The 17,568-nt window shown below is 40.2% G+C and overlaps 1 protein-coding gene across 3 annotated transcripts in view; it reads right to left on the bottom strand.

Annotated features, from left to right (window-relative positions):
* Positions 1-17,568, bottom strand: part of FLT1 (fms-related tyrosine kinase 1) — a 115,126-nt gene that overhangs the window by 68,769 nt on the left and 28,789 nt on the right. For all 3 annotated transcript variants that reach the window (XM_014966062.1, XM_014966063.1, XM_014966061.1), the window contains 6 exons: positions 13,618-13,780; positions 13,394-13,530; positions 11,723-11,897; positions 9,665-9,782; positions 7,517-7,686; positions 6,946-7,105 (listed from right to left, as the gene is read on the bottom strand). In XM_014966062.1, the coding sequence (XP_014821548.1) occupies positions 6,946-7,105; positions 7,517-7,686; positions 9,665-9,782; positions 11,723-11,897; positions 13,394-13,530; positions 13,618-13,780 (923 nt within the window). The remainder of the gene's footprint in view (positions 1-6,945; positions 7,106-7,516; positions 7,687-9,664; positions 9,783-11,722; positions 11,898-13,393; positions 13,531-13,617; positions 13,781-17,568) is intronic.

Raw genomic sequence — 17,568 nt, 5'->3', positions numbered from 1 at the left:
TTGATCTTTTTTGTTGCCCCTCCTGGTGTGCATCCCAGTTTGGCTGTACCCTTTGAAATGAAACGTTCAGAGATGCTCACAGTATAAAAGATGTTGGAAATGTATGGATTTATGTGGAGTTATCATGGTGTTCTCTACTTGGTTCTATGTTTATTATTTCCTGGTAATTCCTAACATTTGATTTGCTTTTTGAGCTGCTCATGATTGTGATTGCTGTCACAAACCCATGTATCACAAAGCTCAGATCACTCTTTGTTGTAGTTATGATAAGCCAACTGCCTTTTTATATGTACTGCCTTTTTAGATGTACTGCCTTTTTACATATAAAGACTTTTTGCATTTACATTTTGCATGTGAAAGTTGAATTATTTTTTTCCTATGTACACATTTATCTTCAGTGAATTTCATTTGCCACTTTATCACTCAGATACCCAGATTCATATAGTTCTGCTTTTCTTCGCAATCAGCCCTCATCCTTACAAATCTGAATAACTTAGTATCATCAGCAAACTCTGTCACCTCCTTACCACCTTTTCCAGATTATTTCTGAACATGTTGACAAGTACAGACCGCAGCACTAGCTCCTGAAAACCTTCACTGGTCGCCTCCCTACGCTGCAAGAACTGGCTGCTCCCTCTTAACCTCTGTTTTCTATTTTTTAACTGAATATTTTTTTCTGAGCATGATCTTACCTCATACGCCGTGTCTGTTCAAAGCCTTCTGCAAAGGCCTTTTGAAAGGCATACACGTAAAAGGAAAAAGGATGCTAACTAAAGTTTGTATATTTTTGTAAAAGGTGTACTCGATCCAGTAATAGTACTCCATTCATAATCACTCCGAAGCACACACAGGGTTTGACTTGGTGCCTTCCTTTGGCCAAGAGCCCCTGCTAGCGCAGGAGCAGGTTTCTGGCTACGAGCTGGGACGTCCCACTGGCTCGGACGTGGCCAGCGTGCAGGGCCTCGCTCACGACGTGCAGTCCCCACCGACAGCCCGTCACACCCTTTGGTTTCTATGGGCTGGGCCACAGACAGTAAAAGACCAAGCAATAATGTCCCACCCTCTGTGTGACCCTTATGTGTTCCTCCTTAAGACTGGGTGCCAGACTGCCCCTGGTAAAGCCAAGGGACTACCCTGCGAAGGGAAAAAGAGGAAAAAAGAAACTGAGGGGGTGGGGGGGAGGAGGGGAGTGGGAAAGGAACAGTAAGTAGAAGAAAAAAGATTGGAGAATGAGGGTTAAAAGAAGTATGACACTAAGCAGAACACTCCTGACACTCTGGGTGTTACCGTAGCCCTTATGTTTTGTGTGCGATCAACGACCAATTGAAAAATTAGTTGGGCAACATAATGCATTTGGTCTTAAAACATTTTGGAAATAGGCTTGAGAAACTTTGATTAAGTGGTTTGAAAACTAGCAATACTGAAATTTGAAGGCTTAAGCTTCTGGTTCAGCTAAGACCCATAGTGAAACCATTTACATCTTGCAGAATCAAGTCATCGGTGCCTTCACTGTGTTACCCTGAGGACTGACTCGGGCAAATTGTACTCAGTGTATAGCATGTATTTGTCAACCTTACCCATCCATACAGATATGCTAGGTCTGATTCATAGGGCATTTTGTGAGTAAAATATTAAAGAATATTTAAAAATTCCAAAACACTGACTGAGGACAAGGCTACACCCCTACTAGCTCTTTTCAGAGGATAGAAGATACTCATAAGCACACACTGAATTTTGGCTCATAGTAGAAGTGCAGAATGAAGTGCTTCAGTGCAGTGCTTGCTCAGACTGAAGCAGATCACGTGCTATTTCACTTCTCTCTTCCTTTTGGCTTCAAATACTCTGCAAGTCCATGCTACCGCAATGCATGCTCACATCTGTTCCTCCACATCTTTTTGGAAGATACATGAAAAACACAGGGGTTTACGCTAATATATATCTTCATCTATAGTCATTTAATGGAATAGCTGGCATAAATTTTTTAAGGTACCCATTTTAAGTACCTTTACATTACTAGATCACTGTAAGAAGCTTTTCTTGTAGTAGAGAATGGAAGGCACAAAGGCCACCAGCCAGATCCTCAGCCAGTGTGAATTTCAAGTTGAGGATCTGGCCACATGTCAAATTAAACAAAGGCATTTCTGAACTACCTGTTTATTAATGGCATCTGACCTACTTTTACCAGCTCTAAGGACTCAGACTTCCCCTTCCCGAAAATAGAAGGTGGCATGGGGAACAAAAACAGTCGCTGTGGACAAACTAATGGGCATCAATGTTTGCAGACATCCACAATTAAATTTGGGTGGTTCACTACATTTCTAATTAAGTACAATTAACATTTGTTCTTTACTTGTTCGTTTTACATACCTCACTGATGTTCCAAATCTGGTTTCCCCTGATAGTCTATCCAAGCACATCCTAATGATTCTGCTTTTCAATCCCTTGTTAATATACTGACATAAACAATGCAGAAATGCAATTAGACTGCTATGCACACATGGCCTGCCTCCTCTTTCACTGAAGCTGGTGGGAGTCTGGCCATGCATTTTCATTATGGTAGCCTCAGGCTGTCTGCATTTCTGCAGAAGATCTGGGGGAAAGCTCTAGTTTTCACCTTGCTGAGATCCATGACACACTCTGTTCCTCTCTGTGCAACGCTGAAGAGATATTTCTGTAGAAAATCATTAATGCGACCCTACCTTTGCACCGTAGACAAGCCTCAAAGGGAAGTAATATTCCCTTCTTATCACTCTGTGTTAAATAAGCAGTGTTTTTAAAGAGGATCCACACACATCAGAGCACTACAGACACCATGGTTTCCTCTTTGGCAGCAACACCAGCTTAGGCATTGCTGCACAGCCCCTGGTCCCCACTGTCTGCTTCTGTCCTCAACTTCAGGTATTCAGCCTCTTCTTTCCCAATCCCACCATTTAAAGGTGGTTTTCCATTCCAGAAGAGTTCATATCTGACACTGTAGTCAAGGGGGCAGAGAATCAGGCACTAGTTTTTCCAATGATTTTGCTTTTATAGGCATCTCTACAATACTGTCATGTTTCTCTCTCCCTCGTGCACACACGCGCAGAGAGAAAAATAAAACAAAAGGCAAAAAAATGCAGACTGATGTAACAGCACAGTTGTAAAATAATAATCCGATATTCAGTTTGAGGCTAAAAAAAACTCGACAGCTCAAGGAGAGAGGGAAGCAGCGAGGTGGTGGGAGGCTTGGAATGCCCAAGGGAAAATTTCAGTGTTGCATCTATTTGTAGTTTCTTAAGGGCCAAGTGGTCAAACCTTGGGCAGAGCACAATGAAGATCTCTCTTGAACAGCCCACATGGAAAAGTCCAGAGAGAGAAAATGCTCCCAAATGACACTGCACAACTGCTGAGGAAACCAGTGCTTCCACTGAGCAATATCAATATCCCACGTGCCTTTCTTGGCAATCCCTGCCAGACCAGTCTAAGATAAACACAAATTGGCTGAAGAGACTCCAGTCAAGAACCATCAGCATCAAGCACGTTCCTGGCACGATGATGCTCATTCTGCAGCCTCAGAGCTGATGAGTTTTAGGTGGAGCCCAGCCTGGCTGACTCTGGAACCCCTCAGCAAGCCCTGCTGCTGGCTGCCCCTCTACTGACAACCCAACCTGAGCAAAAACAAGGCCAGGAAGAACAACTCCAGGGCGGTAAGGAGGAGACCAAGGAGGCTGATGAACACTGCAGGACAAGTGTCCCACAGGCTGTCTTCTGCCATATCCACTGAGCAACGGGGGGCTGCCCAGCCTGGGAATGTGTGTGCCTGCTACAGAGAAACAGCATAAGCTGGAGTAAGATAGCACTGGAAACGAAGTTTCTCAATCATTTAAGAAAGATTAATCTTTAATTTCTTTAACTGTATTTTATTTTATCTCTCATTGCATCTTCTACTGTCTTTTGCCTACCATCTCTGAATTTTCTAGCTCTGCATAAGATTTAAAAAACCCTTCAAAACATTATTTTTTACCCCAGACAGTTTTTCTTGACTCTTGTATGTTTCTTTGCTCTGGTGAACATCAGAATTCATTTAGTTAGACAGCTAGCTGATGAAAGGTTACTTAATGGCAACAGACTGGGTTTAAGCAAAGCAATTTTAACAGCAAATAAAGATCTGAGAATTTTAATTACATTCATCTCTCCATATTCCAAAAAGTCAAATTTGTTGAGCAATTTTACAGTTTGGTTCTTTTTTATTTTATTTGATACCAGGAAACTATGGAAACTGTTTAATTTGGCTGCCCTCCTGTTACTGGCCTGAATGACGTAGAGAGAAAAGTTATGCAAATTGATTGTATTAATCACAAAGCATTAAAGTGTATCTGCATTTTACTGAAGAGCAATGGAATCCAGTGAGGTATTTTTAGATTATTTGAAACAGAAATACTGTCTAGAACAGAAATTGAAAGAAACAGCTAGTTAACCTAATGGTTTCTATTAAGGTGCCCATAGGCAAAGGTCCTTTGAAAATAAAACCACCTAATTTATGCATTATGCGTCATTCCCCAGCTTGCAGTGGTAGTACCCAAGTGAAGTAAAGTTAAGCGCACGTATAAATCTTGAAGCAAACTGATCAGTGCACTGCAAGGTCTTTGCAGCAACAGCTTCTTTTTACTCAGAGTGTGCACTCTGGCCAGTGGCATGGGACTGGGAAACTTGATGAGAATCTCTACTGCCGTACACTTAATAATGGTAACCTGTAGGGGTTTATAAACTTAAGGTACAAGGTACATCTGTGCACAGAAATGGGCACTACTTGAGCACAAACAGAGCAACATTTGTGCCTTCAAACTTAATGTTGTGCAGGTGAATCGAATAATGGGGAAATAAGATCCATTTTTGAGCTGCTGCACAGGGTACATGCGCCTTTAATCTGCTGTTTAGGCAAACCTCCCTTCACACAAAGAGGAAGGGGTAGTGAAATAGGTGGGATTAAAGGGTTTTCCAGTTCTTCAGGGAGAACACCTGAACTGGCCCAGACATCAGCTTGATCAAGCTGTGCCAGCTGCCAAGGTAGTCCACTCTGCTCACTTAATGGAGCAGGAGACAAAATGTAATTATTTGGGTATTTCTGCTTTTCTGCAATAGTTAACTGACATCATATTATTCAGAGGGATTCATTCCACTCCTCTTAGGCAAGGCATTAGAAATGGCGTTCTCCAGACTACTTCTTCAATGACTGTTTAAAGAAGAAGGAAGGGGAGGGGGGTTAAAGAGAATTGTCACAGAACAATTATGAAGGCAATTTGGAAGCAAGTCTGGAAACAACCTTGTAACAGAGCCAACAGCTGATTCAAATTGTTACATTTCTCCTTTGATCACCTGCTCAAACACACTTCTAATTAGCATTGATTGAGTCCACAGTTTAGCACATTATTAAACACCTGCTTGCAGATATTAATTTCTATTTCTAATGACACGCTCTCCTATGCTGTAGTGCAGATCTGTGCTTGTTAACAGAAGGAAATATCTGACAATGGACTAGCACCACCCCAACTCCCAAAGAAGAGCCAACTGTTTTATCAGTGCCGCACCGTGATTTCAATCCAGCGTATGCCTAGATGTATAAACACTTGAAAGAAACTAAAAGATTGAAAATTTTCGTATACGCCTTTCACAGGGTTTCTTTACTTAAAAGATGTTGTGGTTTCTTTTCTCTTACACTTTGAGCCTATAAGTAAAACTACTCAGAATTTTACAACTCGTCCTTTGAAGGTAACATAACAGATAGAGGAAATTCAGCCCTCACCTGTTCTCAAAATGGAGAATTTCAGGTTATACCTATTCCAGCAAAAGGAGAGATTGCTAGTGCCACCTCTTGGTGAGAAGGGCACAGAAAGCCACCCATTAGCATAATGCCAAAGCAAGGGGTAATTTAAAAAACTATGTGTGCTTCTCGGAAGTGCTGACCACTCTCTCACTGATCACAAAGCACTTACAAGCACCCTTAATTAAAATAAGATGTCTGTCCTCCTTAAATGAATAAGGTGTTTCGTATCCCTGCAGTTAAGCATGTGCTTAAATTCTTGGCTGGATTGGCACTAAAACCGAATTCTATGGAAGTGTTAGAGAAGTAAAATTCTGTGTAAAATTATTAATTTCAAATGAAACTGAGAAAATGTTGGTTCCTAAACTTTTGTTAGGTTTTAAATATCTTCGTTATGCTGCGATCCAAATACCTTGCGTGTTTGAACCCTCCAATAGTAGCTTAATGCTAATGCTGTTGTGGAGGCTGAGTGTTAATCACTAAGATTGAATCATTTCATGATTCATTAAGAGCTTTGGGTAAATGAGTCAACACACAAACTTGTAATTCTAAGAAAGACAGTTCAAAAGAAAGCTTAAATACAAAAAGGGATTAGCTAAGCGCCACATCTTCACCAAGTAAACCATTTATATTCTACCCTGTTGAAGTATCATCTGGAGAATATTGGGCACATTTGGCTTGCTGAACTGAATCGTTGAGTCAACATATCGTAAGAAAGATTTGACCTTCATTACGGATTTCTGCTGAATTTCAAAAGAAGGAACACAGGGGAATCACTGTGCATGGAGCAAAGCATGGAAATCTCCTCCATGAGAAAGCATGTGAACTTTGCAAGACATTGTCTGCAAGGCTTCCCTCATAAAAATTAGAAAGCAATTATCGCCTCTGGACATTCATTGCATGCATGAATAGTAGTGAACTGTAAATAAACCTAAGTAGCAATACAAAATAACAACTCTGCCCTCCTTTTTCAAGTAATGATGCAGAAAAAATTCTATTCTATGTTTACTAAAAAAATACATTGATTAAAAGCATACAAAACTCTACTAAGCAATGGTCATGGTAAGCTTTATTCTTGTAAAAAAGTAAATATTTAAAGGTAATAGTAAGGGAAGACATGCTAAGTAGAAGTAAGGAAGAAGTCCTACCTTGTTTTGGAGTGCTTTTGTCTACAGGGATACCATATCCATGTAATTTTAGGCTGAGGAATACCGTACACCGTGCATGTCAGCACTTGTTTGCTGCTCAGTAAATACAGATTTGGATCGGGGAATGATGACACGGCATTTTCATATATCTGGGGTTTCACTGTAAAGCGTAAAAATTGGAAAGCGATTAAAACCAGCTCATTTCCAGTGTATTGCATGATCATGAAAATAGTATATTCCTGCAGGATAAGTACTAAGAAAAATCCTCAGGAGAAAAAAGGAAAAGTGCAGGCCTAAGTCAAATCAGATGAGTGCTTAGTAACACATTTAAGTCATCAGGAACAAGTATGTGACCATGGAAGACAGAGACCCTTCTAATGAAAACAAGTGTCTGTCTTCTGATTCCAAGACGGGTCTGTCACCCTGCATATGGAACTTGGATTTAGGTCCATGAAAGTCAGTAAGAAAAACGACAATGATCTAAACTGTGCAAGATCAATGAAAATCTAGCTCAACGAGAATTTAGCATTTCGATGTTCAGGAGAAGCATGGGAACACGCTGTAAACTTACCATTTACTGTAAGAGTGACTGTAAGATTCTTAGACAAGTTCCACTGTCGTATGCTCAATATTATAGTGTAGTTTCCAGCATCTTCCTCAGCAACATCCTTGATGATTAAGGAATAGTCTCTAACCATGTACCGGGCACACTTCTCAGCAGCAGGTAGCCCATCTTTTAACCTGTGTAAAAGAATTCCAGAAATCAAAGTGTTGGAAAACAGTGCTGTCTAAATTGCCTGCAGTATTTAATTTCAAAACATTTCTCGATCTTTGGGCAAGGATTCAATTTACAGTCTGAGATTTTGTTTGCCAGAGGCTTATTCTTCCCTTACAAATGAGATTGCTGATATTTATAAAGCACTTTGGAGAATACCATTCTGTATATTGAAATTGACAAGGATCTCCCAGGACTATATGATATTGGCGAATTGCTGAAAATTGCAACTCTGTCTCTGAAGATCCCAGTTTTCCATGCTTGTGCCACCATTTAGTCTAGAAGACAACCATTTTGGCTAAGAGTCATTCACACAAATAAAGGTTGCATCATCCAGCACTGGCCATTTCTTTATGACCTCGGAATACTTCCTGGGACAAAGTATTACAGTAGCCTAAGCACAGCTGTGATTTTAGGAAGAGGAAGAGTAAGTAGATTAGATAAGCACTTAAGAATCAGATATCCTGCTATCAGGTGAATGTTTTTAAAGATAACAGAAAATCAACATAGAAAGTACTAACTGTTGCTCACACACAGATTCCTGGAGAAGCATTATTTTTCTTCAAAGTCTAAAACACAGCATAAAGCACATTTTTGGTAGGTCGCTGTATGAAGGTTGACATGATGTTAAAACAGTGCAACAGAGTTTCACTACAATGAGATTATTAGAATGATTTGTGAGTTTTAGTAAATGTTTACAGAAAACTCTTAGAGTTATAAGAGGAGCACTTAAAATTGGGTCTAAGGACTATGTATTTTGGCATTTCACTGTATCTGTTTATAGAACCACAGAACAGTTGAAGGTTGAAAGGGCCTCTGGACATCATCCGGTCTAACAACCTGGTCAAAGCGACATCAGCAGGTTGCCCAAGACCATTTTCAGTCTGGTTTTTAGTATCTCCAAAGACGGAGACTCCACAGCCTCTCTGGACTACTTGTTTCAGTGTTTGACTAACCTCACAGTGAATTTATTTTTTTTTTACATGTGGTTTAAGTGGAATTTTTTCTATTTCAGAAGTTTTGGATCTGTATGTATAGTTAACAAGGTCAACCACTAAAGAAACAGAAAATACTGTATATATGGCTAGCATCAGCTCCACTTTTGCCCCTTAATTTTCCATGCGGAGCTATAAATGTAAGGGTTTTGTAAAACAAAACAAAATGTTTGGAGCAAAAGTAATTGCTGGCTGTGAGTAACATGAACTCTCACTGTTCATGTGTGTATGGTTTGTTTTCTTAATCAGTCTTGTCATAGACCCTTTGTTAAAGTGTAATGAATTGAGCCAGAGCTACTGGTATTTAAAATGATTCAAACAAAAAAAAATTGAGATCATGAATAGATAACATTGTTTCATATAAAAGTGGTTTGGGTTAATACAAAAAGCTGTTCAAAAGATTTCTTAGCACAGTATACGTGAGCCAAAGTCAACGCTCCAGTCACTAAAGTAGATCCACAACCTGCAGATAACCACATAATAAAACCAACTTCCATTGCTTTTCTAGTAGTGCGTGTCTGTATGACTCAACTCAGTCAGTTATTATAATTAAAGCTGCCTCTTCCTTTTCCTACTGTTTAAAATGCAAGTTCAGGTCTCGTATCTAGGTCTGAGTGAAGTTGGATGCAACGCTTCAGTCAAGGTTAGTAGAGATATTTAACTGTAGAACGTCCATTGATTTCAATAAGAGACATATCTAACATATTTGAAGGACTGAGCTTTAAACTTTCCAGACCTCCTTTCTGCACTTGCAAACGGAGATGATATTCTCACAGAATATTCTTGTTAAAACCCAGGATAATCCTGAAACCTCCAACAAAACTCCACAAGCATGTTGTCTTCAGTTTGTTGCCATTTCAAGGGGTGTTATTTGAATATTTTACCAGGACATTATTTTTCATCTAAGAAGAGGTCCAATGTGTATATGTGGAAGTAAGTGTTGTCCTACCATATAACCTCTGGAGAGGGAAATGCCTTCACTTTCATCGACAAACGATAGGATTTTCTTCCAGCTACAGCCTCCAGTGCAGTTTTTCTTCGACGCTTCAAATTAATGAACATTTTATCTTAAACAAAGAAAAAGAATGCACCTATATTACTGATCTTCAACCTGCAAAAAGAGCTGTTCAACTAAAGAGAACAGGATTCCAAAAGAAAATGATCTTTAATAATTTTGGTGTTCCCACATGGCAACAGCAAGAATAAAACCTAACCTCCTAGAGATCTATAAAATATAGAGAATAATACCACAAATATACAAGAAACTGAGATACAGTTCCCAGGCCACAAATCTGCCTGGAGATGATATGCTCTAGCCAAAATTCATATTGTGCTTCAGCCAGAAAAAAAGGCACTGGTTTCAACACAAAAGAGATAAGGTGGTTCATGGTACATGGGAAACTGAACTAGATGAGCAGATGACCCCTCCACAGCTAAAGGCTGAGAATCAATGAATGTTCCAAAAGAAAAAATTCTGCCAGAGAGGATTTAGGGGATCTTCAGAGAAACAGCACAGGAAAAGGCGGAAACTTTCTTTATCATTGGTAAACAGCTGTTTTATCAAACAAACAAATCTTTATCACTTCTTTGGAACAATCTCAACCTGCTGGAATTTGTTCTTTTCCAGTTGTACTGCCCTATATTTCAAACTCTCCGGCAAGTTGATGGGCTTAAGCAGAGGCAATGAAGCAGAGTACTTGTACAATATATTGAAAAAAAAAATATTGTTTTTTCCAAAATGCACTTAAGTAAAATAAAAATTTCAAAACATGAAAAATTGTTTGAGTGTCCTTCAGATAGTACTTGAGGTGCAGTATTTACTCACATTCTAGACTGCCTAAGGATGATCTATAAGCAAGTGCAATATTTAATCATATTTGTCATGTATATTGAAAACAGCATGCACGAGACAAATCAGTAGTTTAATTACACGAGTCAGGTTATACTTAAAGACACAGCCCTGCTTCTGCAAACCTTTATTCACACAGGCTGTTTCTAATATGGGTATCCCATAGATGGGGCTGCTTATGCCAGTAAGAGTATACAGACATGTTTCAACAGTTCCAGCTTCTCTGACTTCAATTTAATCTAGAACTCAGTTTCTGGCAGCTTCAGGCTTATCTGTTTAAGAATATATTAAGTGGCTACCATGATTCATCCTACGCTCCCAGTGACTTAGTCCAAGACTTAAATAGAGAAAATGGACAGAAATATTGGTTAAGAACAGCAGCATAGGGTGCTTAGTCCCCACTTCCAGGCGAGAGAGAAAAGGTAGACCAGTAAAAACAGGGAACAAATCAATATTCTGACCATGATTCATCTGTCATAGAAGACATCCACCAGCTGCTTGATCTTTAATATCAATGATACTTCAATGCTCGTGGGATAGTTCTAATTGTAACAGGATGCCACAAAGACAATAGCTTCTCATAGAGCCCCAATGCACAAAAGTCCTAATTCAAATAAATTTGAAAAAACACCAGAAACTTCCAGATCTCACAGGAAGCCCAGGCAGAGAGCACAGGGAACTTGTTTAAGGCTCCTACTGTAAAACCACATTAATCAGTTGCACTATGTTTCATTTCTTGGAATGGTCTAGCAGCTACCTGCTGCACGTAGAGACAGAGTATCTATTTCTTCTTCATTTTTCATAGAAAACAATGAGTAAGTACCATAGAGGAGGAAGTGGGGTTCTTCTATTTAAATGCAGCTTGTACTTTTTTTTTTTTCCTTTGCAAACTATAGTTTAACTGGTTGAGTCTGCCAGAACTGACTGAGGACAGGGTCATCCCCATCTTTAGCAGATGCGAGTGATCTAACTGAACATTAACATGTCTACTTCCAGCAACAGTCAGGGAAGAAAAGTCACATATTCTCTTTCGTCTCCCTCCCTTTTTTACCAATGGTGAACATGCTAAAAATTAAGTTCCACTTTGTGTTAAGCTGTCGTATGATTGAACTTGGTGCCTGAGCATTCAGTATTCTACAAATCTGCAACATTTCTTACCGTAAACAATGACTGTTGTGTTAACAGCTTTGATTGATGGCCCGCTCTTCACGTGGCAGGTATACTGGCCTTTATCGATATCACGCACTTTGTCAACAACCAGGATACTGTAAAAAATATTGGCTTCTGTATTCTTCTGGTCAATGCGCTGCGTTACAGAACCTCTCCTCCTTCCCTATAAAAGTGAAAATGAAAAAGAAAGAGCTTCATCAAACCAATTTTCATGATGTACTGCCACCATGCCTCCACAAAAAAACCCAGACCCCTCTATTCAGCAGATATGCAAAAGGCGCCTAACACTTCCAGAGAGTCAACAATAAAAATTATAAGGAACATTATATGGCAATTCATTCTTATCTTCACCAAAGCTGCAAGCGCAACCGAACGAAAGGAAGATGATCCTTTCTGTATGGGTTGCGGTACCAACACACCCAGCCCCTCATTGCTCCTTGCCCAGCACCGCTCGAAAAAAAACCCAGAGCCACTGGCACATAGTTTGGTGCCTGGATTCAGTGTCCGTAAGCAGCAGACATACAGAAGAAGGCAACATTAAGACAAGAAGGGGAGAATTCTGCAGACGCTATAGACGGAAAAGAGACTTGATTTGGCAAGGGAATAACAGGGTGGAACTGAAGATAATGTGAGTCTGAGGAGTTATTTCCTGCAACTCCCCCTCAGCCTTTGGCCTCAAAGTTTATTTAACCCAGGATATTGTTGGTGTCTTATAAACACTGAGCACCCTTCAGTTACCATCCAAATAACAACGAAGGAGAATTTCACAAGTATGTTGCCCCGGCTAGGGCTTGGTAAGAGAGCAACGAGCAATATAATATATTTGGAGCATTTCTTATTGCTAAGTTGTTTATTTCTGAGGTGAAAAAATGCCAGGAAAAAGTGGCTACAGTATGCCACCATTTCTTAAATGGTTGCATTAATCTTCCCTATATAATGTAATCATAATTTTAGCTTGTGATTAGACACAATAAGTGACATAATAAATGATCTTGACTTGAATCACCAGCATAAATCAAGCTGACATGAAAGGAATGGGAGTTGTAAACCTTAAACTAATGTCAAATTTCTTATCAGCTTTACACGGACTCCCTGGCAGTTATTCTGTAAGCGACAAATATTTATGAGGATGCTCCCAATGTGGGGGGAGGAGAAGCACATTCAAGATCATTCCTGTAGTTGTCAAAACAAGAGGATTGTTCATGTGACACTTAACAAATGAGATTTTGGCTAGCTAAATCAAAATATCTTTTCTAAACATGCTCGAGTTGGGTGCCTGACTGTCTGCCAGTCTGAAATGAACGTGTTGAGAAAGACAGCCTCGCTGAAACCTTTTTTTGTCACAAGAGAAAGTCCCTGCCTGGGACTGGGCGATAAATTTCTACCATTTCTCCAGGTTGAAAAGAAGCTCCCAGGGATGAAACAACTCTAGCGTTTGCTCACAATTATGCAATATAACATTGTGTAAACATGTTTACTTATTCAATTAAGCACCGGAAAGAAAAAAAAGGAAACCTCTAAAGACATGTCAACAAGGGTCAAAACGACGGAATGTGAACCATGGCAAGCATTTTGAGGCAAAATTCCTCCCAGGATGCCAGATGTAGAGTGATCTATGGAAACCACCCCCAGATTCTTAATTTCAACCACAGTACTCACCTGTCCAGGATAAGTCCACGTCATCTGCACTCTGGTGTTCCAGGCTGCGGTGACGGTGCAGTTAATTGCCAGGCTGTCTCCTTTCAGCAACTTGACAAGACGCGGGGTGCTTAACTGAACATCAAAAATTGTGTTGGCTGCATGTGACAAAGAGAAAGAGAAGTGAAAAATGCCACCAGGGGAGAGTGCTTTCTGAAGGATGGGGAGTGTAGAACACCACTTACTTTCTCGGTGCGTCAGGTACTTTGTGCTATACTTGTGTCCACCGATGGTCGTCTCACAGCTCAGGAGCCCTATGAATCTGTAGGTTGCCTTAGGTATTCTGAAACCTTTCGTGCTGTCCCAGATTATTGTCTTGCCATCAGGAATTAGGGTTTCTCGTGGAATCTGGAAGTGTCAAACACACATCATAAAACCAGCTCATCCTCATGCCACTCTCTAATCAAAGCAGCCTAATAAATAGGAATGGGGAAAAAAACACCCTAAAAATGCCAATCAAAATAGAAAGGATGACATTTAATTATGCATATTTTTCAAGTCACAGTTTCATCACAAAATAGAGGAAAAATCTGGGTGAAGAATATGACTGTTTTATTTGTTTCCAAGATTTCATTATTTATAACAGGATGTAATTTATGACACAATAGATTGACACTATCATTAGCCTCAGCGCTCAGGCTGCTATTCTGTTGGCTCTTGGTTGGCAGCTAAAGTGCTCGTCTTGGCAAACCTTTGCAATTAAGTATCCTGGTTTCACCACTGAGACATAAATACACATTTTTCAATGGAGGTGACAAATGGACTTAATTTGCTGTCATTTTGTGCCTTTAACAAATTCCTGCCAAGATTCAATCTGATGCTTCTCACATTTCTGGTGTCTAAAGGATTGGACTGTTCAAAAAAAAAAAAAATATAAAAATGTAAGGACGTGAATGGCTGTCCCAAAACTGACAGGTCACAGAATACACATCTCTTAGTCATTACATACTATGTGAAGTGCAAATTTTAAAGTCACAAAGCTTCCTTGGGCACTTTTATTGAGAACTACTGATCGCACTGAATGAGGAAAGTCATATGGACTAGAGATTTTGAAAAGACATCTTGAAACACTAAATACATCACATTTCCACAGAAAAAGGATTCAGCACATTTTAAAATTTTGGCACTTCTAAATCCCTCAGAAGTTGGGGACCCAACAAGTAATTAGTGTAAAGCCATCAGGTGTTTTTAAACTTAAGACCTGAAATCTAATAAAGACTAAAATATTGACATGTGGGATCAAGCGTTCACTTTGTCGGCAGTATAAATCATATTTTACATTTGGATCCCTTGAGTTTTAAGTCTCATTTTAATAAGGTATCAAGAACATCCTGAAAAGGCAAAGCATGACACGGGCATTGAAGCTCAGACAAGAGCTCGTTTTCATATCATGTTTTTTTGTTACACCTTATCAATGGAATAAATGTCACCATTTGGGTAACACAGAGATCAGCCACGAGTACGAAGCCTGGATGGGACTCTACTTTTGTAAAGTCTGATTTTATGGTAAAAATAACATATATTTAAAGATCACACATAGCAGAGTTTGAGTGAGTTAATGCCCTAAGCAAAGACCTCTTGGTCAGCCTTGCAGCCCATCACCTCTCCCTGTGCACCCAGTCTCACCATGTCCCCTTCATCTCTTTCTTCCCCTTTATTTGAGCAGAGGACTTGAATGTTGGCCAACCCTCTCCTTCCTACAACCAAAGCCAGCATCGGTGGCTGCCAGAGGCTGGGGGAAATGTGGCTGCCCAGCACCTTCCTGCATGGCACAGCGTCTCTCCAAAACACAGAACCCTCTCAACAGTGCCTGCCCCTCAACACATGCCAAAAGCTGCGCTTGGGATCAGCTCCGCTCATCTCATGCCATTTCCTCCACCAGAAATGCACAATGAATCAAATGAACAATAATTACAGAGCGCAAAATGCTGTGGTAGAATTCCTTATCTTTACAACAGCTGATAAAACACTATAATAAGCATGCAAGTCACAGGGGAAGTCTGTGTTATACACACACACACACACACACAAGTAAAGCCCATTACATTATGGCCTGCTGGCTACCATTCAACAATATCCTGGACTCTAAGAGTTCTGTTGCCATTTCTGTTCTAAATAAAACAAATATTCAAGCTTTTGTTCATGGTTATGCTTTCAAGGGCTTCAACTGGGTTTATCCCCTTACTGCTTTGGTGAAAAACAAACTATTTCTGAGCGTATTCCTCAAAACACCCAGGAAGTGTCCGGGTCTTGGAAATAAAGTGCTCATAACTATAACCCTGTTTTGCAACACCAAATGTGGTCGGTTTTCTGTACATCCAACAGGCTCACCTGCCCTGCAGGTAAATCTTTGCCTGTACAGTGTACTCGGCTGACACGCCTCAAGAACAGAGCTACATCTTTTAGTGTAGTTTTTTTTTCAGTTTGGAGACTAAAAAGTTGCACACACTCACGCACAAAAGCATAAATTCAAATTTTTAGTTCACTGTAAGGAATAATTTTGGAAACTGAAGTCTATGACTAACGAAAGACCACTGTAACAGAGCTGGTCTCTGGCTAAGTCGGGGAAACACGATACTGCAACAAGTCCCTTTCAGAGGGTGGAAGTACCAGGATTTTGTCTCAGATGGGACCAAGGGCAGTGGCTGGTGCTCACCCTCATGGGCCTTCATAGCTCTATCCTCTCTCCTTACTTGTTTTGGTTTCTTACCCAGCTCTCCTCCACACTGGTTTCCTCTGCCAAACCCCCTGGTTCAGGTGACCTGTTTCCCACTCTCAGAGAAGCACCATTGCTTTGCTCTGCCCTAAAACAGCTTTCAGGCCACCACCTAGAGACATGGCATCATCACTGTGATGATCACTGCATGGATGGTACAGGACAGAGGATTCCAAAAACACATAATAGTTTAGGCTGGACTCTAGAGGTCACCTGGTTCATCCCCCATGCAGAGCAAAGCCAATGTAGTTCAGGGCCTTGCCAAAAAACTTGGCCTTTGTTCATCACAAGCAGAAGTAGAAAACCTGTGAAGAAACACAGCTCTGGAACAGTGAGATTTCCACTGAAGCAGAAGAGAGAGGATAAATCCAGCTAAAATAATAGCTTACAGATGGGTACCAGCAGATAGTCAGAGGCATTCAAAGAATCAATTTGTTGTGACAGCTGCAGTAAACATGGAATTTACTGTCTACATACTTATCTGCATGAACCACATCACTGGGGCTCACAGCGCAGTCTTGGCCTTTTACCCTCTTTGCACTTTATTTCAAACTAGACTCAAGTATCTTTTGGTATAGGCTGTGCCTCCTTTGCTCAGCACCAACCGCACCGACCACTGAACCTTTTTGGTACCCACTGGTATTAACACAGTACTACCACAAGGTTTTGGATATATACATGTAGTCAAGTGTATATAGCCATCCTGTGGTTCTCCACGTCTCCAGAGGCAGATTGCATTAGAAAGAGCCAGCTGAAAGTATAGTAAAAAGGTACATTAGAGTTTTGAATGATTGTCTTTTCTTTCATGTTTCCACTTCCATCAATTTGGGAAGGCTGAGGTGACATCACTAAGAATTCAGACTGTCCAGGTGCGTGACTCCCAACATCCTAGGGGTTTTCTTCCCCTCTTTTATTCCTTATGCTGAAGCTTATTTACTTCTACTTCTGCGAATGTCACTGTTGACTTTATGACAGAGAATCCAAAAGAAGAGTAAACAGAGGGATCAAACCATTGTACCAAAATGTGATGCTTTCTCTCTTTAGCAAGATATGAGCAAATGAAGAGGCAAGAGAAGTGCGTACCTTAGCTGCAATAAGGTTTATCTTATTTTAGGGGTCTTGGATGAGTCTGCCAGAATCATATTGATAGGAATGATGGTTTCAGAGGCTCTGGATATCTCTCTATTAAGCATTAGATCAAAACTATCAATTGATTTCACAGGTCTTCATATGATGAAAAAGAGAAGGGGCCATCAGCTGTTGTGGTTATAGGTTGTAACAGGATCTGAAGGCCAAATTTGAAATAGGAATGCAAAGCTCCATCCCTATTTCCCGATTTCTGTTTCATCAGCTTCTTGATTTTTAAGATTCCTCCTATGTTGCAAATGATTGCCATGCTATAGAATACAATTTGTACAGA

Source organism: Calidris pugnax, unplaced genomic scaffold (genome assembly GCF_001431845.1).
Source record: "Calidris pugnax isolate Ruff unplaced genomic scaffold, ASM143184v1 scaffold20, whole genome shotgun sequence".
Lineage (NCBI taxonomy): Eukaryota > Metazoa > Chordata > Aves > Charadriiformes > Scolopacidae > Calidris > Calidris pugnax.
This window is presented reverse-complemented; position numbering and strand designations above follow the sequence as displayed.